Raw genomic sequence first — 26,922 nt, forward strand, 5'->3', positions numbered from 1 at the left:
CAAGGTTCATGGAATTGAAAAAAAGGCCATTCAAACAATGATGAAAAGAAACACATGGACAGCAGTTTTTAAACAGTCTTTGGGCTATTGGAAATAATTCAATGAGCTTTAGCCAAGCTGCAGTACAAACACACTGAGATGCGACCAAAAAAAAGCTGCATTTTTCATCTGGACTATTTAATCTATTTCAGGATTATAAAAAGGAGGTATTTAAGAAAAGCCATAATTATGTAAATTTGAAAAAAAAGAAAGAGACCCTTCCTGTCCCTCTTGGATCATCTGGTGTTTGGAAATACAAACCACAGAGCAACAGTTACATGGCGCTTGTTCCACTATCTGAAATTACAGGAGGCAGAGGTAGTGATGATCTGGCAAGTTGAGTCCCGTTCCTTTCCAAGAGAAGTTTAATGGTGTTCTCAAGGGCAAAGGAATTGAATACACTGATCATGGTTCCAATCTCGTAGAATACCAACTCAGAGGAAAAAGCTTACACTGTACTCCCCCACTAAGCATGGTGCAGTGAACTAGACCAAACACATTAGTGCTTCATCTATCATTAGTATTTTACTTCCTATTAAGAAGTTATTGAAAACTCTACTAAAATAGCATTTCATTACTGAAGACAGCTCCCAGATTTAGTGAACTGCCCACAGGAATTAATTTCTGCTTCCAGCTGAAGGAAAGAGAGACACTGTTTTGCTGGTACCAGTACCAGTTATGGCCAAGCACTAATCCTTTTCCTTTTTTTTGATTTTTCCTCAAGGTAGGTACCTTCATATCTGTTATAAAGGTGACAGAAATTTAGTGCAGCTGTCCTCTGAAGCTCAACATCCTGGAAGGCAAAAACATGCTTTCCAGAGGCTACCATCCCTCTCACATCCCCCACTACCGTTTCACTGCAGAACCTGGCCACTGCAGCATCAGTCTGCCTCCTGTACACAGGAGTCTCTAGGACTTCCAATAGCACAGACTGTGCACTAGCTTCAACTGTTTCAGTATTCCAGGAAGTCTCTTCTCCCTCCATCACAACTCCAGCCGTGATGTAACTCCTTTATACTGCTGCTGCCACTCAGCTTTCTGGACTTCGATGGATGGATGGATATAAACTTGGTTCAATAAACTCCACAAAGGAGTTTTATCAACCTTAGGGCTGACTGCATGTCCTTGCACGTTTATTAACACTTGGCCAGAGTTGAGCACTCAAAGCGGGGAGACACCAGGTTACAGCAGTAATGGGGAACCAACTGCCCTGGCAACCTTCGCACTCTCAAGTTGACTCCCTATGGAAAAAAGGTTACATGAGCATGTAAACAGAAGATAGCCCTTGTGCAGAAGCCTGGTGATGGAGGGAGCAGTCTGGAGGTCGGGCAGGCAAGCTATCAACACAAAGAAGAGTTCAGTGTTGCAACCAAAGGCCATTATCTTCACATATTTTTGCACATGGAGTTTAAACAGCTGAACCTTTAAGAAAATAGGCAATGTTACATAAAATATCCTCCCTGAGACTGTTTACATGAGGCAACGTTTGAATCCCAAATGCTCGTATTCGCTGCACAGATCATCTCAGCTACATGATCTAATACATTAGCATTACATTGCCAGTCCAGGCAGAACAGGAGAAAATTATTTATGGGAACAGATGCAGCTGTGAGAGACTGGAAGAGCAAAAGCAAACTGAGAGCCAGTAAGCATACGAGAAATTATAAAGACCACTAGGAGCTGAAAGGAAGAATCTGGGCCACAATAACATTACAAAATGATGCTAGGCCATTACAGAGGGGTCAATGAGATTAGCACAAGCATATAGAGAAAGTAGTTCTTTCTCATGTCATAAGAGATGACAGACTTATAAGCTGTATCATCTGTCCTTGTCTTTAGAAAATACAACTACTGTTCATCACAACGGTCCCGCTGAAAAACTAATCCCTTAGCATCAGCGCTCAGAGTGTGCAATAACCTACAGACATGTCCACAAACTCACCACACAGGCATGTCCACAACTGCTCTTGGAGCTTCCTGGGAATTCCCCTGGCTGCTTATGTTTTGGCAATGTCTGAAGGTCATGCTGGGTTAACACCTTATGTATCTTGAGATCTGGATTTTAGCTTGATGGTATCAGCACAGAGGACTGACTGCAACTGCTCAAACCTCATGCAACAAAAATTTCAGTTTGCATCACTGAGTTATCACATAATATGGATGGCTGGATTGTCAGAGTGCAATGAGTTAGGGATGGTGACAAAGAGGCTGGTACTGTTAGGAAGAAAACCTTAAATTCTTAGTCAATGCCCAGAGCCAAAAGTGTTTCACCTCACAGCTTACTTCAGTGAAGTCAGTATTTCCAGCAGAGATTATTTTTCTTCTGTGAGAAGGTAATAAATGACATTTCATAATATACCACTGGGTCAATATGTTACTTTTTGCTTTGCTAAATCACATGATGATATCCTGGAACACAGAACCTAAGGAACTGAAATTAGCTGGCCATCACTGCAGGTGAAGTGTGTGTTTGTAAAAAACTACATTTTGTGCTTGCACTAAAAAAGACACTGCAATCCACCTCTGGTCTTTTAGGGCATTTAAGTTGCCATTAAATTTTAAGACATTATTTAACTTAGGATTCCAACAAAGAAGAGAACCCCTGAAAATCACAATCTACACACTCATAACTTGCTTCTGATGCTTGTGAAAATCTCAACTGCATGTAGTAAAATTTAAAAATACTTTATTATAAGAAGGTGTGCTTCAGGAGATGACAGTGTAACGAAATATTTGCTATCACTATAATGCTTACCAGTCTGTAATTGAAATCAAAGCTTTTAAAGGCTTGTGTAAATAAACAGTGCAGCAAGAATCTATCTCTGTGACACAGAGATGAAACAGTCTTTTAAAAAGGTTCTGAATAATTTCCTTCTAAATATTAACTCAGTCATTGCACATTGCACAACTAACAAAAGAGCCAGATACAAGATGCAATCAGGACACTTCCAAGAATTCTGTCTTTCTTAGAAATTTCTGTTGACTACTAGATCCTAACAGAATTTAATTCTGCTAAAATCAGTGGGCATTTTACTATCAGCTTCAATGGCAAGGATATAAATCACGGAATCATATACAAATGGAACATGGACGGATATAATCTAATTTAATTACCTGCACTCACTGGGGTTTGTACTGAATTGTGCTTAACTGGGGTTAAGCACTGAATCTATAATAAATAAGCACAAGAGCTTAATGTGTGTAAGCCAATAATGCTACAAAATCTGTGTCTTTTGTCCTTTCCTTTTGGTTTTTAAGTACTTCTCTTTTACGAGTACACACTGGAAAAAATGACCAGGATGGAGCAGATAGTTCTCTCTAATATAGAACAGATGATGGATGTATTCCCCAATTCTAATTTAAAGGAATAGAAAGTTTCACAACAAAAGAACAATCATAAATAATCATTGTAGTCTGCAGATAGTATTCCAAACCCATATAATACTGTATTTCTTACAAATCAAAGGATATTTAGGAAAGTGAGTGTACTTTACACAGTTTGAGGAGCCTAAGTAAAACAAATGCATTTACATCATTACTAAAAACGTCCACATAATTTCCCAGAGAAGCATGGTAATAACCTAGGTTATGTTTTTCACTGTCTTTCTGATGAAAATATGAACTCTTACCCTGCAATGTAATTATCTTTCCCAACTCATACTTCACAAAGATTGCACCACTCCAACTTTTTTCCTCTTTTACTTACTTTGGAATTTAGCATAGCTCAGAGTCCTCTTTCAATTATTCTATTTGTTGATTATTTTAATGCACTGAAATTCTACACAAAGAGAAGTTTCTACTCTCTGTCCAACCACAAAAATGACATTCCACTAGTGTCTGGCAACTTAATTACTGCATGTTTTGGGTTAAGACACAGACTTACAGAAGGTAGGTGAAGAGAGGTGTCTATGTGCTTACACATGCACAGCCTCTTAATTTGTAAACAAGAAGTTAAAAAAAACCCAACCCCACAACAAAACCTTCCCAGATTCTTCCAGCTTCCGTTAGGAATTATTTGAAAGTTAAATTCTTTGACTTCACCCATGACTCTGAAGACGGCTGGCTTTGTCTCTGCTCACATCCAAAATGTCTGGAGTAACATAGTAGTAAAGTGAGAGACCACCAGAGGAAGACCCTACAAGGGAGGGAGCGGGCCTGTGATGAACAAATGCAGTGCACACCATGCATCCATGAAACCACATCCAACTCCTGACAAAACAACTTCACAGCACATAATAGCCCAGTAACAGAGTTGAACTGAGGTCAAGCCTGGAATACTAATTTTAATTGTCTTGTTCTAATTTTTTTTCCTCCTGACTTTTTTGTATTGTAAGATCACAAATAATTTGTGTACATATTGGTTCTGAATAAAACACTGAAACATGAGTTTATTGTTTCTCTTTGTTGGAATTTCCTAGAGGAAAAATATTGCCAAAACAATTTAATAGCGTATTCAAAATTAAGAGTGCATTTTGACCCAAATGACTATAAATTAACCTAAAAAAAAAAGAGGAAAGACAATAAAGTCTTAATTTTCCAAACAAATCAAGAAAATAACTGCAACAAAAGAGCATTTCAAAGAGTCACTGAACAATACTGAGAAAGCATGCCTGCTAATCAAGGTAAGGACAGCTCCTTTGGAGGAAAGACTTCCACAGCTTGAGGCTAGAAACTTTGTATTTGGAGAAATGTGCTGTAAAAAATAAAAATATTTGAGCTTCATTAATTTTTGATGCGCCTTCAACAAAACCAGGAGAACTGTATCACTCACATCTGAACCATTCCACTTCTCACAAAACTGTGTTTTCAAAGACGCAATACATGTTTCCTGTAAAGCACCTGAATGATGTGGTTTGAATTTGCAGCTTTTCTCAAAATCCTCACATTGAGAACTGTTCTCATGCCTAACAGTGTTGCTTAAGGCTGTTGCCAAATACCGAAGTACCACTTGTGACAGCCACGGGAGAAGGGGGAGTTTTCACAATAGGAATTGTGCAATCAGATTAGCCAGTCCAAGGAGGATTATAAAGATGTGAATGATCAATGCTGGCCACGTCAGCTGCCCAGCACGGTGCAGGGAGATCATGTAGATGAGTGATGGATACACGAATACAAAGGCCAGACCACATGTTGCTCCGGAGTATCTGAGGAAAGGGAGAGAAGAGGGGAAGAAGAAGAGAAAAAAAGAAATAATGTTTTGCATTTATTCTTATTTCTTATTGTTGTTTCCCCCGCCAAACCAATGAACAGTCTGGATGAACACTGACTATCTGCAATGGCTAAACATTGATTTCTGTTCCTTGCCGACTCCACCTCCTTCACTAGCATTTAATGATCACCCTCTGTGTTGTCCAGCCCCCTGCTTGCCTGTACCTGCATGCTGACATGTCTCTGTCCTTTCAGTCATACCCTGTGATGCTGTTGAGGACCAAATCCCTTACTTTGACTTTATGTTTCTACTTTGGGGAAATCCGTCAACATGCAACAGAAAGAGACTGGACAGTGCACCCTCTGTTACACATCCTTTACTGTCAGAACTGTAAATCTCATTGCACCCCAGCCACCTGAGGACACATATTAGAACATTTAAATATAGAAATGTTCCTGAATCTGCAACTCTTATTTTAATTTATTTAATGAGCTTATAGAAAATCATTCTCCAGACCTAAGAGGAACAACATGCCCTTCTGATAACATGATCAACCACAGCAAGGTTGCATTTAACTGTTCTTTTTCTAACCTCTCCCTTGCTTACAAAAACGTTCTCATTATTTTCACTTACTAAGCAGCCAAATATTATTAAGTAACAATGCTTTTTTTTTCATATATTTGAACATTCCCTTCAGAGGAAAGACCATAATACATGAAAATCATCTGCAACACAAAATCAGCAAATATGCAAGTTAGACTGCATAAAGACAATTTATCTGCTGGAAATCCACTGTTATACATGTTTGGCTACTATGCACAATATAGACACATTAGAAGAGAGAAGCACCAGCTTGGAAACAGAGACACGTATTGCACAATGTTTAACTAAATTAGATATTAGGAAGAAATTCTTTCGTGTCAGGGTGCTGAGACACTGGAACAGGTTGCCCAGGCTGTGGATGTTCTATCCCTGGAAATGTTCAAGGCCAGGTAGGATGGGGCTCTGAGCAACCTGGTCTAGTCAAAGGTGTTCCTTGCCCATGGCAAGGGGGTTGGAACTAGATGATCTTTAAGGTCCCTTCCAACCTTAAGGTCCATTCTGTCATTTTAAGAGTCTAATGATGATTAACTAGACCATCTCTATTACTGGAATACAAATAATTTTACTACAAGGAGAGACAGAAGAGAAAGAGGAAATGGGAAAAAACCTCAAAGATCAGCCACTGAGCGAAAGTAAATTATTTTGCTACCTTGGTCAGACCCAAGCCTGTTATTCTGGTTTTACAATTGCAGATTTCTGTATTTTTAAACACCTCCCTCTCCTGGTTACTTAAGGAAAGATGCAAACCAAGAATAAATGACAATGCAATATGTTGATGTCAAATGTAGAAAATAAGATTATTATTTCCTCTAATATTTTCTAATTATAGAAATCCTAGCTTTTCATCAACATAGTAAATTTAAGATATCATTTAGAGGCACAACTTTGATGCTACTTTTCCCTTTAAAGTTACTTGCCTTCTTGGATTTTTATTATGGAACGTTTTTATTATTTGAACCTTCAAACCCGGTTCAAATGTTAACACAAAACAGAAACTTGAGAGAAAGCACACAATAATGAAGCAACTTTTCTTCAGGCATCATATTCTTTTATGAGTATAGTTACAAGGTCCTCAGATACAGCTCCAGTAAAACTCAACCAGCTCAGACACAGAGGCACAATAACAGATAGCCGCTTGTCAGAACTTTGCAAGCTGATTGTTTACACATCTAAATCATTATTTACAACTTAAGAAGGTGTAAGCGTCACAAAATATAAAGGTACAATTATTACTGCTTCTTTTCAACATCAAGACACAAACGTAGTAACACCACAGGGAAGCTGCAAGCAACACTCACCTTATGATACCTCCTATATTTGGATAAAATCTTGCCATTGCTACTCCAGCTCCTACAATGGCTAGGTTCAGGATGAGCACATGGAAAAAGCTAGGGGAAAGTGGGGAAAGAGTTTTACAACCTGTTATATTTATTACAAAATACTACCACTATTCTTCATTTACACTAACATTTAACTGGTACATGGGTGGTGTTTTCATTTGCATGACTCTATTAAAGCTAATTAATTTCACAGCAAACATGTAATCTACTGAATATTCGGAGTGCCAGTTTCTAAATATCTAGTATTTTGACTCAAAATATTCTTAAGGAATAAGAATGTGTAATTTGGCAATTCTTTTTGAAAAACATCATACGTGATACTCAGCACTCAAGTATTTCAGACGGATATTCAAATACCAAAGAAACAATACTATACAACTTAATTCCCACACAAAAGAATTAGCTTGTTCACAGAATGATCTGAATTGCTCAAAGTGAACTACTGGAAACCAGAAGAAAGGCAAAGATGCATCAAGTGGAAAACATTACAAAGACTACTGGGGGGGAATAAAACCTTAAAATTTGAACTCTACTGCATTTCGATAGAGGACAAACATTTAGAATGTTGGATGTCTTGCGTTATATGAACTGTGCCCTATTTATGCTGAATTTTTTGGTGAATTTGTTTTTACAAATAAATTCCTGTTGCTTTCCTTTTGCATTAAGGATGAGAAAAACAAGTATTTTCTTTCTGCAAAAACAGCTTTTACTGCATGAGACAAATTCACTTCAGTTATGCACAGAACTGAGACTCAGGAAAGTATCACTTTTCTTTCAAGAATATGAAATGTTGGCATATTTTAGCATAAAGTCAGGAAATATAATAAAAACCTGTGATATTTTGGTCACACAGCTGTTTCTATGAAGGGAAAAAAGAATTCTCACAGAGGAAACATACATACACTTACAGGTTTTGTTTATTCTTCTGGAGGATACGATTTCCTAAAATATACAAAACCTGTAAGCCGAGGCTAGTTTTTTCTTCACTGTAGAAAGTATGTGTATTATGGAGGATGTAACTAACTAACAACTTTTTAAAAGTGACAGCTTCCATGGCTATGGCTGAAAGGCTGCCTGCCAGTTTCCAAGTTAGGAAGATTAGGGACATAGAATAGTGTCATTAAAGCTCAGGGAAATTAAGGCAATTAAAACACAAAGGAATAATTTACGTTATGGACTGTTTTGAACCATCACTCTTAAAAATTGATTTCAGAAAGACAGAAAAAACATCTTTAATTTTATATATGACATTTTAACAGTGGTACAAGAGGGGTACTTTAGAGATTGACAATTGCAGTGAGGCTACAGCAGCTGTTTACGTTTAAAAAACACTTAGTTGGATATAAACCTGGTAAGACTCCGTGAATAAAAAACAAAATTCCAAGAATCAGTCTTCTTAGGGACCAAATGTGTACAGCTTCTCTAGTATTGCTAAAGAAAGTTAGTTAGCTAAACTGCTCACAAAAAAGTGCCATTAAAAACTACTTCCTCTTTCCCCATATATGTGGCAGATTGTAAATCTTACTATCACACAATGGAAGCAGAAAGTTTATGCACACAGAAAATGACAGCACTTCTTCCATTCTTTTTTTGCTGAGATTATTTTTTTAGCAAGAGGGACTAAAAACAGTGCAGGCTTACTAATTCAAAAATGTTTTGCATATTTGTGTCAGTCTGGAGTATTTCAGCAGAAAACCTGAAAAATTGGAGAAGTATTTTATTCAGGCATGCTTTGAAGACACGATTTTGTTGTTCAAAGCTGTTGTTTAAAAAAAAAAAATTAATTCTCAATTCTCCTAAATTTTGAAAGCAAGTAGGCATGTCTGCATGTTTGGTGTGAAATGAAACATTTTACAATTTCTTGATCTGGAAAAAGATTATTGGGTTGAGGGGGGACACAATGTGTTCTGGCTCAGCTGAAAACAATGGTCCCCATATGTTGAAGCCTCCAAAGTAATTCAGTACTTGTAGAGTATTACTTTGCAGTTTTAATTGTTAAAATTAAGCAGAATCCTCAAGAACAATACCAAAATCAGAAGGTCTGAAAAGGCTTTGCATCTACCTGTTTCAATGTGAAAGATTACACTCCATTTCTCCCCTGGAACTTCCTTGCTCCTTTTTCTATCTTTTGAAACAGCCTGAATTGTAACTATGTCATTGGACGACAGGTGTTTAACCTGCAAACCCTTTCTTTTACCTAGGCAGACATTCACAGCTCAGCTCATCTCCAGGGTGGGAAAAAAGCCTCGATCTTAATGGAGAGAAAGGCTTTACCATTTAGGAAAAAAACACTACCCTTCTGAATAAAGTAAAATCTGATACCTAGGGCTACTAGGAGGTACATTATTTGAGATAGTACTTTTCCTAAGACTGTAGAATTCTGTGCATGTGTGTTACAGACAGGACAAGCATTTCTCATAGCCTGTGACATTTTAACAAGTTCTCAATTGTTCAGGTTTAGGCTGACACTGGCTTACAGTACAATTAGCAGCCACCACACATTGCAAAAGGACAGTCAGAAAAATAGCATTTGGAGGCAGGGGACATACCACCCTGCTTTTTACAACCATACAAAGAAAAGTACTTAGAGGATATTAGAGATTAGAAAAGATTCAGCCTGTTTTTGCTAATCACCATGGTCACATACAGATGTTTTCTAAGTGGTGTAACTTTCTTCCCCATGGTCAATGGCAGCAGAGTTGGATGGCCCACGCCAGGGCTGGACTGTCTGCCTGGGCAGCCTGACTGGGGCTGCTTCTCTGAGGAACAGGTTGGGTTGCCTGAAGGAGGCTGTAATTCACACAGGAGGCACACCCATGGCAAGTCTTTTATATTCTGTCCTCAGTCTCCATACTCTCAGCTGGGCAGATGAAGATTCTAGCTCTTTTCTATAAAGGGAATCACTGCTCACCTGCAAAAATCCTGCAGCCCCACAAAAATGATAACAGAGAGGAGAAAAAAAAAAGATTAAAAGTAAATGCAAGCTTTCCCCTAAGTCTTGCTTTTCTCTCATGGCAAGGCTATCCTTTCAGATTGACAGAGTGGAGAAACAACCTTGTACGCCAGAAGATCATTAAAGGGCTTGCTCCATCAAGTTCTCTCCTGTGGAAGTGGTAGACACTTAAGCCACTGAATAGCAGTGACCATATATATCTAATTAACTTTGGCATCCTCAAAGTAAGAATCATATCAAAAACAATGAAACCAAACCCTAGCACAGGTGAAATTTAAAGATAGGAACTATTTTTAAATCCTGTCAGGTTTTAAGCTCCCTCAGAAGTTTTGGACTCAGCATGGAGTCACAGGATGAACATAACACAATAAGGGAAACTGGAGAGCCAGGAAAAAAGCAAATCAGGATCATTCAAGTAAGAAATTTTGAGAGGTTAATGTATCTAAAAATGCATTTTCTTCCTGGAAATCTCACTCAAGTGACATTGGTCAAAAGACTATGAATCACAACCTTTAAGAAGCTAGACAGAGACTATGTGAAGAGCAGACAAGCAAACATGCATGTAAACAGAAGAAATGTGTTTCATTGCATCAGAAGACATACATCTGTGGGAGAAGGAGAACTGGCAGGTCTGCTGGGCTACCATGGAGTAAAGGGAGGACAATCATTAAGAAAAGCTAAGTGATTTTTGTCCATCAGCTTATTTAAACTCCCAGAACAGGAAAGACGTTTAAAAAGTTTTTTAAAATTATCAGATGACTGTATAAAGCACTTTATGCACACCATATAATTAATCAAGGGAATCTCTGTCACAAATAGCACTGTAGCCAAGAGCCAGTAACAATAATAAAAAAATTGACTTTCTGGACATATAAGAAGATCGAGAGTCAAGCAAGAAACAGCAGATAAAGCACATGCCTCTGGCCCTAAATCAGCTGTTAAATGATGCCATTACAGACATATCTCATTTTAGAAAAGAAAGCAATTACCCAAAACACTAAGTTTTGACCTTCCTTAACACCAGGGAGAGCAGAAAGAATGAACAGTTCCTTGGGTTTTGTTCCAGTACATCTGGAACAGTATAACAGTACTTTCTCTGTTGTAATCTGTATACTAGCATACATTTTGCAAAATAAAAGCAGGAATTAGGATGTCTTCTCTTGTTTTTAAATCTTCTGTAGGAAGTAGAGAAAGGCTGAAGGATTTGTAGATTGAGTGCACTCTCAGCACCAAACTGTGTACGATGCAGTGGACATGCTGGAAGGAAAAGATGCCATCCAGAGGGACCTGGATAGGCTTCAGAGGTGAGACCACGCAAAGCTCAACAAGGCCAAGTGCAAGGTCCTACACCTGCAGTGGGGCAGTCTCAGACACACCAACAGGCTGGGCAGAGAAGTAATGGAGAGCAGCCCTGTGGTGAGAGACTTGGGGGTGATGGCTGATGAAAAAAAACTCAACACGGGCCAGCAGTGAGCACTCACAGCCCAGAAAGCCAGGGGAATCCTGGGCTGCATCCAAAGAAGAGTGGCCAGCAGGGCAAGGAAGAGGATTTTGCCACTCAGTTCTGCTCTGCTGAGACCCCACCTGAAGCACTGCATCCAGCTCTGGGGTCCCAAACATATGAGGGACATGGAGTTGTTGGAGCAAGTCCAGAGGAGGGCCAGGAGGATGATAGGAGGATTGAAACACCTGGCCTACAAAGACCGGCTGAGAAAGTTGGGGCTGTTCAGCCTGGAGAAGAGAAGGTTGTGTGGCGACCTCACAGACACCTTCCAGTATCTGAAGGGGCCTACAGGAAAGCTGGAGAGGGACTGTCTGACAGGAACTGGAGTGGCAGGGTAAGGAGGAATGGGTACATACTGAAAGAGGGAGATTTAGGTTTAATAGATGGAAGAAACTCTACTGTGAGGGTGGTGAGACACTGGAAGAGGTTGCCCAGAGAAGCTGTGGGTGCCCCATCTCTGGATGTGTTCAAGGCCAGTTTGGATGGAGCTATGAGCAACCTGGTCTAGTCAAAGGTGTCCCTGCCCACGGCAGGGGGGTTGGGACTAAATGATCTTTAAGGTTCTTTCCAATCCAAACCACTCTATGATTCTATGTGATGATGTCTGTTAGAAGACTCCTGTGTCTAGCATGAACTTGATTTTAAGACAGGCAGAGACGCAGGTGACTGGTACTTGTACATAAGAGCAAAGAGAATCCTCCTTCTTAGAATCAAGGATGTTTTTACTCTCCTCCTGACTGTTGGAAGACAAAACACTCACTTCCTCTTTCAGACAAGCATGCTTCAACTGTTCAGCTTATGTCTATTGTGAAACCTGAGAGAAGGAAAGTTACATATTGTCTGTTTAAGCTTTTAAGTTTGGAGAGCATGAGCTGCTTCATCACTCAAGACTATGGATTAATAGGATACACTACAGGTACACACAGCAAAGAACTATTCACAGAAAAACAGCACTACAGAGTATCTAAAAAGCATGGGACAAAAGAGATGAAAATCAAATTTTCAGACAATAAAAGCTCCCTTGGAGTATATAGTTTTTTATTATAATCCAGTTATAATCCATGGTTAACCAGAAAAAAAAATAGGATACAAACCATGATGTTGCTTTTGGTAGAATTTGCCTTGGATTAGATCAAAAGTCAAGACTATGAATAGCAAAACAGCAAACTAATATCTTGGTACTTTATTATACCTAGTAACAGATAAATAAAAAGGAGTAAAACCCAGAGAATGAAATTGATCTGAGCAATACAATCACTCCTAGGAAATAAAAACTATCTGGCAGCCCTGTAAACATGTGCGAGATCAAGCTATCTGCTTTAAGTTGCATCCATCCAAAATTCTAAGTACTCCATTTAATAACTTAATGGCTATTTGTTAACTCCATCCACACCAGTAGCAGGTATCCACACTTGCAAATAACTGCTGACATGAAGAAGCCTGGCTTTTAAAATCAGTGAGTTTCCATGTGAAGCAACTAACAGCTTAAAAATGAAGATAGGAAAATTTCTAATGGACACTAGGACCACAGGAGAAGGTGTTTCTGTTAGACTGTTGTTGGTGGTGATTTGTTTGGACAATTATAGCCGGAAGGCAAATTTATAACATTCTCTCAGCTGCAAAGGAAACTTAATATAGGAAATACACACCTATAAAAAGACATGGATTTAGCACACAGAATCACAGGGTTAAATAAGGCTAGGTTGCCAACAGAGATCATGCTCTTTTCCTCCTGTTCCATCCTTTGGGTTCACTAGTCACACAAAAATTTTCTCCAGACACATAACCCAGGATATTCTCCTCCATATATTCATCTTATACAGACATCTAAGACTAAAGCATGAATCTCTGTAGGTCAATCTTCTTATTGCCCGAGAACTTATTGCCCTGATTAATGAGAATTTTGAGAAAAGAAGCCAAGTATATTCAACTATTAGTAGAATAGTTGAATATACTATTATATATAATTAGCTTATTTTCCTACACAAAAAGCCACAGAACATAATATTTCCAGGTAGGTTCTTCCGAGTGAATCACCAGGCTCTTCAGTAGACATCAGCCTACATCAGTAAGAGCAACATCTTTATATTTGCAAAACATTTCCCTACAAAAGCAGGTCTGGGAAAAAAAGTACTGAAGTTTTTCCTAGAGAGGTGATAAAGTGCTACTAAAGGAGCTTGGTCAGCTTAGGTGACTGGTGAGAACCAGTCATGAAGATACATTTCACAATCAGGTAGCAAATCTTTACTATCCTTCCAGATACATGTCCTATGCTTTCTACCAGCCTTCAGTAACTCTTCACTGCATAGAAAAAAACAAGGGCTGACCTTGCAAATGCACAGAAGCCACAGCCTAAAGGTTAACTGAATGATTTCTGTGCCATATTTGAGACACCTGGGATGCTAGAAAGCGAGTGACAGTCCACTAGGCAGAATATGCTACCTTATCACTACAGGTTGGAGTGACTTATGTGGCTTCTTAGAAACCATTTTTGACTTCTCAGAAGCTTTAAATACCTCACAATATGGAGTCTTAAAAAAAATTAAATTTAAAAATGAGTGAAGCTACCCACAGGACATCCTGGAGACAAGAACCAAGCAAGTATCTGCATCATCAAATTCGTCATACCATGAAGGCCTTAAAACAGCAAGCTGGAATTAACCCGAGAAGAGTCTGGCATAAAGCTGTAGGTTCTCGGAGAGGCCATGAGGGAAGTGAAAACCATTCTGGTTGGAGAGTAACTGGAGGGAGGAGATAGGAAAAGGCACATCCACATAATATAAAGGACATGACTATTTCCTAGTGGCTGTGAAAGCCATCTTTAGCACTTAAATAAATGGCCTTGTTTCCAACAGTAACTTTCAGCAGTTCCTAAAAATCTCAACGTTGAACTGCATACAATTCAGCGTCAAAAAAAGCAGGCACTTATTTCACTGCCTAATTTTAGGCATTCAGTTTCTAGAACTTCTCATACCTATTTTAGGACTCAGAAGAAACCTTAAACTTGGAACAACATCTCTGCAGACCTGAACTGCTGATGCCACTGAGGAAATACACATTCCTTCCTGAGATTTTTTTTCCTTTCCTTTCCTCCATCAACAGTAATTCAAAATATAAAATAAGACACTTGGAGATAAATGGCAACTTCTCAACGGTGACAAATTCAGTACTCCATTATTCCAAATATAAATGTCCTAGGTTTCATTTAAAAAACCAAACTAAAACTGAAATCTGCATCAGCTCTTCCCTGGAGTACAGAGACTGTACAAATGCAAGGGTGTGGCTCATCTCTGAAATTAGCATGTGAAAAGCTATTTTTATAAGCATAGCAGCAGCCCAGATAGCACAACTAACAACTCACTTAGCTATTAGCTCTGTTTAAAAACAGATGGATGATTACTAATCATGCACAATCAAAACACAGATGGCATGCTGAAAGGTTAGTATCTGGAGTATATGTATTTCACAGCTTAAGGATTGCTAGATGAAATGCTTCTGGACTAAACAAATTTTTTTCCTGTACAACTTTCCTTCTGCCATATAAAAGGGACTGTGTTGACAAAATTCCTATTTATTGAGAAAATGAAGATCTAAATCAAAAGAACCCCCCTTACCCTGCTCCGGCAAACTGTAGCAGTCCTGATCTGCAGGCAAGTTTATTTTGCATGCCTATTCAGCTCAACTCCACAAACTCTGAAACTAGATTATGAAATGTACCTAATGCACAAAGAAAATCCTCAAAAACCTAGCCAAATTTCTGACAAACAGTTAAGCAAAGTGTGCCAAACTATTGTCAAGAAACAGACTTCTTACCTTGGGTAAGCATTTCCAAAAAACTGTCTTAACAGCTGAACTCGTGCCAGATAGCCCAACAGTGGGTATACAGTCATCATTTGGAACAGCAGGAATATTCTTGCAACAAATGACATGATGTCATCACTGGGAAAGTTATCTAGAAAATTCTAAACATATAAGTAATGTTACACATCAATGGCGGCTTGTTTACATGTATCTGCTGGTTTTTAGTATCTGTGTGCCAGAAAGAGTGGGATAAAATCCAAACAACTGCAATTGCTAAATGAACTCCACAACATGAAAAACCCTCTCCCTCTTTTACAACTGCCTTGCCATCAAATAACAACTGATTTTTGAATATTACTAGGCTGATGTCAGTGTTAATGCTAGTATTACATAAGGAATCACTTTCTGATCTTCTGAACATCCTCAAATAATCCAGGCTGTGGAGGGGCCACCTAACCTTTTAGGCAGATGGATTCATATGCTCCTATTATCTGTCATATCATACCTACTAATTAAAAACTGTTACTTAGTAAGTAAAACTGCATCACATACAAATGAGGAAGGGATCATACGCTACAAGTGGAAACATCCAAAAAAGTATTATAAGACTTAAATATCAAAGAAATATACAAATGGCTTCATAAGCACTTGAGATAACTACAGAAAATAAATGGGAAGAAAATCACTCATTATCTGTTATTTAACTGTGGATTTCATCCTGTGAAATTATTTCAGGTGGTTAAAAAAATCGTTTAATGGTTTAACATGGTACTAGTTCTAACTAATCCACAGTCAGAGGAAGCCTTTAAATGCTGCTTTATTGCTAAATATTATGCCAGAGTTATAGAATACCTGGCATAAAATGGATCCCCCCATTGATAACTGCTATCTCTGAAGCAACTTAAGGGTGTGGAAATTTGCCTATAAGCAAATAAGAGTTTTTAGCCTTCACACAGTGTTTCATGTGGTGGTATTATCTGAATAACTGCTGGCAAGGCTCACCAGAGTGTCAGACTGGAGTGTCAGACTCCAAAATACTTGCAGTGAGGACTCCTATCTAAACAAGCTTGTTTTCACATTCTGTTTCTTCTAGAGTCCCAATGAGTCACTGCACACACGTCTCAGGATTAAAGAAGCTAAAGAAATGAAAGGCTCAACTGTTCACTTATTCATTTCAGTCCTTCTTCATCACTTTCACAGAGTATTTATTGAATGTTTGTTTTCCACAGAAATATTGGGAACCATTTATAAATATAAATGAGATAACACAAGCAGTACTCATCTGTTCATGGTAGTGCCCATGAGGTGTCAACCAATTGACCACAGTCAAGGGCAGATGTGTCTGCCAGAGTGAATCACGAACCAAGACGCAGAAGCTTATTTATTGAATATTTTTTAAAAAGTTAAGGACAAATGCGGCATCTTAGTGTGTATTAGGAAGAGCATTGACAGCAGGTCAAGGTAGGTGATCCTGCCCCTCTACCCTGCCCTGGTGGGGCACATCTGGAGTGCTCTGTCCAGTTCTGGACTCATCAGTACAACAGACACATGGAGCTCCTGGAGCAAGTCCATCTCCATACAGAGATGATCAAGGGACTGGAGCATGTCTCTTACATGGAAAGGCTGAGGGAGCTAGGCCTGTTCCTGTTGCACGTCATCAATGTATACAGGCATCTAAAAGGAGGGTGCCAAGAGGATGGATCTGGATCTTCTTGGTGGTGCCAAGCAACAGGACAAGAGGCAAGGGGCAGAAGCTGATGCACAGAAGTTCCACATGAACACGGGGAAGAACTTTTTTACTGTGTGGGTGACCAAGCACTGGAACAGATTGTCCAGAGAGGTTCTGGAGTCTCCCTCACTATGCCAGAGCATATCCAGAGCGTATTCCAGAACCATCTGGATGCACAATCCTGTGCAATGTGCTCTGGGATGTCCCTGCTTGAGCAGGGAGGTTGGACCAGATGACCCACTGTGGTCCCTTCCAAAAAATCCATTTTGTGATTCCATGATATACATACTGCAGTAAAGTATCTCACCTGTTCAATGCACTCTTTGGATAATGGTGGAGAGGGAAAAGATGCAAAAATTATCACTCCAACATAGAGATACGTTAGTCCAACCAGGAAGTATGCAATAGAGAGGTCTCTCACCTGAGGAAAAACAAGACTTTATTTTGGCCAACACTGACACACAAAACCAGATGAAATAAAAACCTTGTGAGATTTCTATTTCATTTATTACTGTTGCTTTTATATGCATGACTTTTTTATATTTACTAGTATCACTTGATACATCTTTACTTTTACTTTCTATTACTTGAATGGAGACTTCAGACCTGGTCCTGATCAGATCAGAAAGCTGCAAGGAGATACCCCAAAGTGGAGCTAGACAAGTATTATTTATCTCTCAACATACAAAAAAGGCACCATGAAAGAGATATGCCAATAGATGTAGTGTGCTATTCCTGATGCATAAACATACACTGGTTATTAAAACAAACAATACTACTTTCTTACATTCACCTATTCCTACTAAGACCCTTGGGACACAGACACACCTGTCTAAGACAGAAAGCCCAGCAATGCCCTATGTTAAATTTCTTGTCATGAATAAAATATTGCAAAGACATCAGTGTACCCAACTGCAGATATAAAACAAAGGAATTTAACCAAAGGTTTTAAGGATAGAGTGCTGAAGCAAGGGTCATAAATCCCCATTTAACTATACTACATACACTTAAGTATGGATTTAAACCTAAACTTCAATGTTCAGTTCTAAAATTTTAGCTATTTTTATAAAATATATAATATATACAAATATTTTCCTTTACTCAAAAATAATTACATATTTATTACAGGAAAATAACCAGCAAAAAAAATTAAGTACTTTATGAAACTACAGAATCCACATATACATCAGAGCGACCTCACAGAAATGTACTTGGTGGGTTATTCTTCTACATCAATTCCTTCCTTTGGAAATAAAGAGGGAGACCATTTGTTTCTAGTTATTAACTATATTCTGTATAGGCTTATGTTACAGTACAAAAGACTCATCACCTTACAGCAAACCATTTGTTCAGCTACTGCTAATCATCACTTCTTAAAGGATTACTAGTAATGTTTCAATACATGACCCTATTTTCTTAAGACTGAGAAGCAAGTCTTACTAGTTCAGAGACAGCACCAAATTACTAGGATTATATTAGTTTCCAGCCAGCTCACTGAGCATGAGCAAAGCCTGCTCACATCTGTGCATGAAAATTTTTCCCTATGTGCTTCTTCACACTATCTTGTTGACAGAAGAAGCATATCCTACACCATTCCAGCCTCTGCCAAGGGCAAGGCAATCCTTGAGGAAAGCATAAAATGCTAGACTATGAGTTTTAAGAGAAATTCAGATGGAAGGCAGTGAAAGAAGTGGAATCTCCTACTGATTTTGCCAGCGTTTTTGGGGTAGAAGATTGCTGTTTGATAAGGAATATTATTTGCCCCTTAGAGGCTGATGGGAAAAAGGCATCGGTGATCTCTGAACACGTCTCCCACAGTGGCCTTCAAGCTCCCAGAAGCTGCACATTTCTAGCTGCAACCTCTTCCTCCTGCTGACCAGTTAAAAGCACATGAAAGATGATTCCCTAGATTTCACTCTCATACTGGTCACTGAGTAAGGACTATCACCAGAAGCTAAGCAGCAGCATTTTCTTTAAATTATACTCAGAATTTCTCCTCATGACATGAGAAGTTGTACAGCTATATGTTTCTATATAACATCTACATCTTCAAAAGCACCAGTGCTCACCCTAAAAACTGATTTTAAGAATACTAAATCTGAGCATCCAGATTTCTTACAGGTATTTATCAGCAACTTCCATTAACTGTAGGACTCAGAGACTAATCACAGTATGGCAGTTTTGCAAAGAGATACAGACTCTCGTCTCTTGAGGACAGGACTTGGACAATTTTTCAAAAGGTATCCAAGACCTTCTTAATGGACACAAGCTACCAAAACCTGCTTTAAATTTGGTATTTTAGATGTATTCCTAATGCATAAAAACAGCATAGTTACTCACAGTTGTTATTTGTACTCTGCCTACACATAAATTCTAGAGCCAACTGTAAAACTATTTTTGCTGTGACAAGTGCATGCAGTTGTGAGGGCAAGAAATCTGAAATAAAATTCTTACTGCTTCCTTTGGACATGAAAAATGGTAGATAGGTGGTGTGCTATTACTTCCAACTATACTAACCAGTTCATGATTCTAGAGTTCTTAAGGGTGTATGATTTAATCTGCACTGAAACTAAGTGCTGAGATAATTTTGGTAATTTATTTTCATAGCATGTAACACAATAGACTGTTTTCTTCAGGTGCCATCACCATACAAAGAGTACCCAGATTTTGATTTCAATAAGCTACTAGAAAAGAAATAGACAACTTGAAAACCTGGATTTATTTTTTTCTCAAACATCCATCAGCTGCCTTCCAAACATATGCTGCTGTGTCTAAGATGGTTATCTTTGTACAACATGTGTTTGCCTACCTAACAGGAACATCATTTGATTAATGTTCATTACTCCTCAAGAGACCTGGGATCACTCCCTAAAGACCTTGACAGTACTGTTTAGACTGCATAATTCCAGATAAAATCAAAGGACACATGGGGAGAGATAAAAGGATTAATTTTAACTACGAGCAATAACTACACTTTTCTATTTTAAATTTGATACTTGAGGCATTTACATTCAAAATAGACATGGTGAAAGCTGCCTAAGCATAAGAATATAGCGATTCTTACAGCCACAATTTAAGAATCAAATGTAGAAAAAACGATGTCGGAAGCAGGAAGTATTTGTAGAATCACAGTGGAAGTCTCAAGGTAAGTATCTAAGGTAACATGCAGGTCACAGTCCATAAGGATCACAGCCTGATACCTGCCAAACGCTTGTCAAGTACACCAGAAGTAACAGGCAGAGTTTGAGACAGAGCTTGGAGAATCTATGTTAGCTGCAGTTACTGCTGACCAGGAGCTCTCCTGGTCAGATACACAGAACAAAGTGTTAGAAGTGGCACGGGAAGAAGAGAAAATTGGGTGATCAAGGCTGGCAGCAGCAGAAGAACAAAGGAAGAAACCAGCCTCCTAACAAAAGGATGAGTCTGATAAATCAGGTGGAGCTAGCAAAGACAACCCTGAAAGTACCTAGACAATATTGTATCATACCCACAGACCAGTCAGTACTCAGCTGCTAGCTGGACCTGCAGCACAGGATTTGACACAGCACAGAGAAGGCTCCGTGGCTCTGCGGATATTTCTTACGTGGTGCTGCAAAGAACAGGCTACTTCCAGCCCTTGATTTGCCCGTTGAATGCCATGGAGAAAACAGTTCACTTTCTTCCTCAGTACCATTGAAAGCTAGTTTGTAGAGTTGTTTCTTGGACGGAGAAGCCTGTATCAGTGCTTAGTAATGATTACCACATTCAAATTCAAAAGGTACCTTTTGATCATTCCATTTCAGATTAGGTGCTTCTCAGGAGAGATGCCGTCTCTGTAATATCTCAACAGGACTTGATCTATATCATAAAACCAGATTTCTGCATCAAGGGCAAGTGATAACATTTAACTTGGTGACAAAAAATGTATTTCATCAGGATGGATGATGCTGTGCATAATTTTGGCTTGAAAAGAAACCAGTGGTATGGCACCATCAATGGAAGCTCACTCTGTTTATAGGGAACAAACAGTGTTTCCATACTGCAGAAAATAAGTACCATTTGCAGCTCCATGCCTTCTGCGTTTAATACCTACACAAAAAACAGCTCCCCACTCCCAGCCTTTCTCCCAGGTACATCCACAAACAACTCTTAGGAGACAGCATATTCAGCACTAGCATATTCATGCCTGCAGATCATGCTGGGCTTATGTAGCATCTGTACAGATGCTCAGGGAAACTGATCACAGACATGAATCAGGAAAAAAACCAACCAACCAAAACCCACAACTAAGCCCCTTTTTGTGGCTGGGTTATGTTTCCTATGCAATTTGTTTCCAAACCATTTACCTGAGCACTGTACAAAAACTCAGGCTGATAAATACAAGGAATTCTTGGTCTGAACTGCAGACTAAGAACCTGCTCACAGGGCTTCTCCAGGCTGTGCTGCTGACATTTGGCTTACTCTGGTGCACTGCTCTTCTCACACCCACATCACTGTACAGGAATAGCAGCCAGAAGGATCCTCCCCCATGTGTGTTTTAGCTTTGGGCTGTGATACACGCCTGTGACCAGAATGGAAGCTGCTATTGTTTTGAATTTCTGACTCCATAAAAGGAACGTTATTGTTTGTCTTACTTTTTTCCACCTCCCCAAAGAATTGTTCTATGACCACTAGTTTCAGCAAGATTTATTCAAGACTAAAACAGTGCTTTTCCAGCTTGCCATATTCTGTGCCTTTTCACAGAAGTCTGATGGAACTGACATGTTAACAGGTCGATCAATAAAGTAGTCAAGTTTTTATCCATGGAGTTATATCAGTATCACCCCATCAGATACTGAGAGAAGAAAGCATCTTGTTATAAATATATGGGAAAAAAAAAACCACAGAGGATGAGACCCTATACATATGTAAATCTCACACTTAGCCCAGCAGCTTATCACAAAACAACTCTTCAAGAGCATAGGTGCTTCATTAACATTTGCAAAGCACTTTTGAGACATAGGTGAAAGGCTCCTATACAGCTACAAACATGAAAAGAAATCTCCAGCCCAATAAAACTCCTACAAGAACTACACAGATTTGATATCCCACTAAAAATCTTTCCTGCCGTACTTCAAAGGTGTCCTTTCTGAGCAATCTGAACATTCTTCTGGAATGCATAATTTTTTCAAGGGCTTGAGATCCATGCTAGGGCTGACTTGGAAATTCAACTTAAGCTCCCGGGAGGGTATTAGAAAAGTTGATTCAAATGCACGCAGCAGTTTCTTCCTCCTTCACACAGGAAAAGCAAGCTGGAGAACACTCCAGGTCCTGCTTGCTCTGATGTTAATGGAGCAGGAAAATCCACAGGAAAACCTTAAAGATGGAATGAGGGTATTAGGCCACTTCTGCATATAAAGCTGATTGCTGGAGATCTAGCCTTTAGAATTTGAAAGCCACAGCTAAAGAGAAGTCTTGTCCTTCTCCACATCATAAGATTTTCTTAAGGAAATCAAGAAAAAGCTTACTTAGCTTTCTTTGTTCAGACCTCCAGTTGTTAAATTAATTTCTGAGAAGCCTATAAACCTCCAGAAGCTTTCCTGGAGGAGAATTCATGACTCCTTAGCAGATATGGTCATTCACAAGCTGTCTTGATTCACAGGTACAAGGAAGTAACTATGCAGATTTCCAAAGAGGTCATCTCGTAAGAGGTCATCTCATTGCATTGGTACATAATCTGCACTTCACTGTGAAATGATCAAATCTGACATATTTTATCTCATATGTTATATAGACATCTGGCTCTTAGTGGCCCTGATTGAGTAGGGGGACAAGATGACATCCAGAGGTTCCTTGCAACCTCAAGCATTCTGGGATTCTATGATTTCGTACCAAATTTTTGTATGTTATTGCAGGTACCTTTACAGCTAATAGTTTAATGAAGCTGGACAAGAATCTTTGGAAGTAGGGAGGAAAAAAAGAAAATAATAAAAATAATTACAGTAAAAGTTACTCTCAGACTCTGTGTATCATGTTTACCATTTTGTATTTTATAATGGGAAGATATTAACAAAGAATGAGGTTCCATCTGGAGGAGCAGTGTTTAACTTTTTCAAGGGCAAAGCACCAGTCCAAAGACTACATATTACAAAGCCTCCTGATCCAGTCTTCAACTTTTAAGACTTCCTAAATTGTGCCAAGTTTCTCTATGGACCTTGACTTGGATTGTGACACAAAACTACTGAAGCAACTCTGAGAAAAGGTATTAGCTAGACCTCAAAACTACTGTTCAGGACTCTGCTAAAATTAGTCCTGTACCAAACATTTTTCACCATTTTTCATTCTAAAAGTGGGCAGTTTTCATTGAGTCTTACAACATTGTCAAGTCACCTGCCTCATGTGCAATTTGGCTGTTTAATATCAGCTTGACCAAAAGTAAGTTTGTGTCTTGGGGTGACGTTATGATGTGTATCCCATATCGCTGCCTATGCCCAGAAATTAATTTTTGTGCCTTTCTATGCCTCTAAACTGAGCCTGAGAGGGGGAAGAAAAAACTGAGCAAAACTTTCACAAAGCAGTTTGCAGCTTGTTCAAGGTCACATAAAGATAGGGGTTTTTTTTCCCAGCCGTGGCAGGGGAGCGAGGAAGCACCCTGCTTGCTGTGTTCCAGTCAGCTTTTGGCCAGTTGTTTCAGTTTCTTGTTCTCCGGAGAGAGACGGAGAGTTGGACTTTGCTTTTCCTTCTCTAGAATTCTAGATTTTTTCCCTTTTCTACTGGACTGCTTTCAACCTCAGAGCACATCGGGAGGACTTTCCACCGGGCACAGAGGGCCTGGCCCTGGGCCAAGCCCCGGCTCCGAGGAGACCAAAGGGAGGACTCTAACGCTTTCCCAGGTTTTTCCTCCACAGCGAAAGATTTTACCATTTCACCTCATTTTCCTTACCTGTGTGTTTGTTAAATAAATAGTTTTATCTTCTTCACTTTCCTTCGAGGAAAATTTATTTTTTTCCCGAACCTGGTGGGGGAGGGGTGCTTGTGCCTTCTCTCAGAGTATATATTTCTAAATTTGGCCAAACCGGTACAGTTTGGGGCATTCCTCAGGGCTCTTATGTGAATAAATTTCTTATGTATCTGTTACTCCCTGATCGCTAGGAAAAGAACGTATAACTTTTCTGTTATCAAATCATAGGAAAAAAATCACTGTTGTCTGGCAATCTAGATACAAATGACCACAGTCTTGTGAAGCTACTTACATTGTTTTCTTGATTCCTGTTATTCTGAAGAAGTGTGATGACACAATTGTGGATGAAGAAGGCAAGCGTTAGAACCCCTGTGAGCTGAGGGAACAGAATTCTAAACTCTAAAGGAAGAAAAAAAAGTGGTTTTAAGTTACTTCTTTGAAGCAAGCAATGCTAAAATGCAGATGACATACAGTGCTGTGGAGGGTACTGGCAAACTCATGCACTTCCACCTTGAATTGGAACAATCTATCTCATCTTTGAACATAGCCAATGCAGATATTTAATCCGGAAGTACAAAATGCATGAAGACAGTAGTTACTGTAGAATACACTTTCCAGCAAGGCTTCTCTGATAGACTCCAACCATCAGTGATTGCTAGATTAATTTGACACATCCAAGCTTTTCTGGTTCTCAACAGTTTAACTGGAAATCATTTGTAATATTGGAATTGAGAACAGTAAGGCCTTATATCTATGGGTTCCTGAAGAGGGAGATGGAGGGAAGGAATCATTTGCCCTGTGAGCACTTTTAGTTATTAAGAAGTCACTTATGCTATCAGAAGAAAAATTACATCTGTAGATATTTAAGAGGTTCTGCTTACAAGCCAGGGCAGAAAGAAAGGTAGAGCAATTTCTTATCATGCTTCACATCATGTATGAAAAAATTTCTATTTTGTCTTAATGGGAATAGCACTGTTCCGTTTTTTTAATAGTCAAAAGATGTTCACATTTAACTTTTTCGAAGGCAAAGCACCAGTCTGAAGACTATATATCACAAAGCCACCTAGTCCAGGCTTCAACCTTCAGATTTTCTACATAGTGCCAAGGTTCTCTATGGACCTTGACTTGAAAAAGTGGTTCTGGAAGTGCTGCAAATGGTCTAGGAACTCACCAATGTGTAACATCATTAAAGCACCATCTTAGTTTGTATTACCTAAGAATGTAATTAGAGACCCCTAAGATAGCTCAGCTTCTGGGAAGCATCCAGCAGTATAGCACAACACTAATCAGAGGTTCAGAAATCCTTACAGAACAAACCACAGAGAGCTCCATGCAAACATATTTAAAACAGACTTCTGTAAAGTGCTATGAAGTTAGAAAAGTAAACACACCCTAGGCAACTAATGGAGGGCTTATCCAAGCTGAAAGAATATGTTTTCCCTAGGGCTGGATTCACTGTACCTTCAATACCTAATTAGCATGATGCGCTACTGATAGACTTGAGAGTGCAATTGACTTTTGGTCTTGTTTTCCATCCACTACTTTAATCTCAATAATAAAAAGCAAACTGACAGTTTCAGAATCTCTTGTAGCTGTATTTGTACATGTAGCATTAGCTACATGCTTTGTCTATCTCCTAGTAGTACTAGGAGATTTTGCCAAAATAATTGGAACTACTGGGTGCTCTACTTCTCAGTGACCTGTGGCACGTGTGTCACTATAACTCATTTTTCTCATTTGTTTCTAAGAACAGAGGAAGCGATACTATTCAAATGTACAGGACACAGCTCCCTGGAGCTAACTGGTCATACGATTTTGCCTATTGTAAACGATTGGGAAAAACAGCTAAGACCTAATCCTGGTTCTCTTATTCCAGGTTCCTTAAAACAAGAAACTTACCTCCTTAGGCTGTCTGTTCATGCAATAACAAATGCCACTTGTTTATGACTATGGCATCTCACAGCGTAATTTATAACAGTAATTTGGAAAGAACAAATAGCCATCAAACAACTTCCAAGAAAATAAAATCATACTGGAAAGCTAACGTGTGTTTAAAAGAGAAGACCTAAGATTATGGCCTAAAACTTGAGATAGATGGGGAAGTACAGGAAAACTGTACTTGCAAATTATGGTGAATGAGCTATTTCATTTAAGCAAGACAGTGTGTAGGGAACTTGAAGTACCTTTAACAGTCAGTCTGTCTACAGTTTATCATTTTTAATTGCTACTGAAACAGGCATAATCTGAAACTGGTGCTACCAGAACTTAAAATAACACAGGTAAAACAGGACTATGGTAAGCTCTCTGTCACAAGATGTATGTTGGAGATTCCTCTGATAGGCACTCATCCTCTTCCCCTCTGTTGGTATCATCTCTTAACTAAGGAACATGGCTGGGAAAGGGATTCCTTGCCACTTTGTCCAGAGGGATCTTTCCTCTACATGCATCATCAGACAGTATTTCCTCACTTTATTTATGTCTCAGAGGTCTTAAAAGGTGAATGAGAAAAAAGTATCTTAAACTCATCAAATACATGCTTTGTTACTGCATTTTAACTATCTTACCTGGTACAAAAAATTCATTCTCTGTAAACCAGTTGAATTCTAAGTGTATTCCCAGATGAGCAGCCTTTACTGTAACCATAAAAACTAAGTAGACAACTGAAACTGTACCTGGAAAAAAATGAGAGCCAAACAAATACCATGATACAGTACAAAGTATTTATTCAGGGTTTCATTTCTGCTCCATCCGGCTAGTTAGAAGTAGTCAAACAGCTATGGTTGGTATTCATTCTTAATAGCAGACTAGGTCTAAACATTTTCTTTACTTCTGTTAGAGGTCAGAGAGAAAAAATAATGCACATGCACACAACATAAACTTCCAGC

The 26,922-nt window shown here is 38.9% G+C and overlaps 1 protein-coding gene across 3 annotated transcripts in view; it reads right to left on the bottom strand.

Annotated features, from left to right (window-relative positions):
- Positions 1-1,837: 1,837 nt before the first annotated feature.
- SLC38A9 (solute carrier family 38 member 9) overlaps positions 1,838-26,922 on the bottom strand; it is a 54,456-nt gene continuing 29,371 nt past the window's right edge. For 2 of the 3 annotated variants that reach the window (XM_069001284.1, XM_069001285.1), the window contains exons 10-15: positions 26,602-26,709; positions 24,330-24,436; positions 17,426-17,539; positions 15,402-15,550; positions 7,090-7,179; positions 1,839-5,183 (exon numbers count right to left, since the gene is read on the bottom strand). In XM_069001284.1, the coding sequence (XP_068857385.1) occupies positions 5,018-5,183; positions 7,090-7,179; positions 15,402-15,550; positions 17,426-17,539; positions 24,330-24,436; positions 26,602-26,709 (734 nt within the window). In that variant the 3' untranslated portion in view covers positions 1,839-5,017. Of the gene's footprint in view, positions 5,184-7,089; positions 7,180-15,401; positions 15,551-17,425; positions 17,540-24,329; positions 24,437-26,601; positions 26,710-26,922 lie in introns of all 3 variants that reach the window. The other variant, XM_069001286.1, reaches the window with a different exon arrangement.

The sequence above is a fragment of the Aphelocoma coerulescens genome, assembly GCF_041296385.1.
Source record: "Aphelocoma coerulescens isolate FSJ_1873_10779 chromosome Z unlocalized genomic scaffold, UR_Acoe_1.0 ChrZ, whole genome shotgun sequence".
Taxonomy (NCBI): Eukaryota; Metazoa; Chordata; class Aves; order Passeriformes; family Corvidae; genus Aphelocoma; species Aphelocoma coerulescens.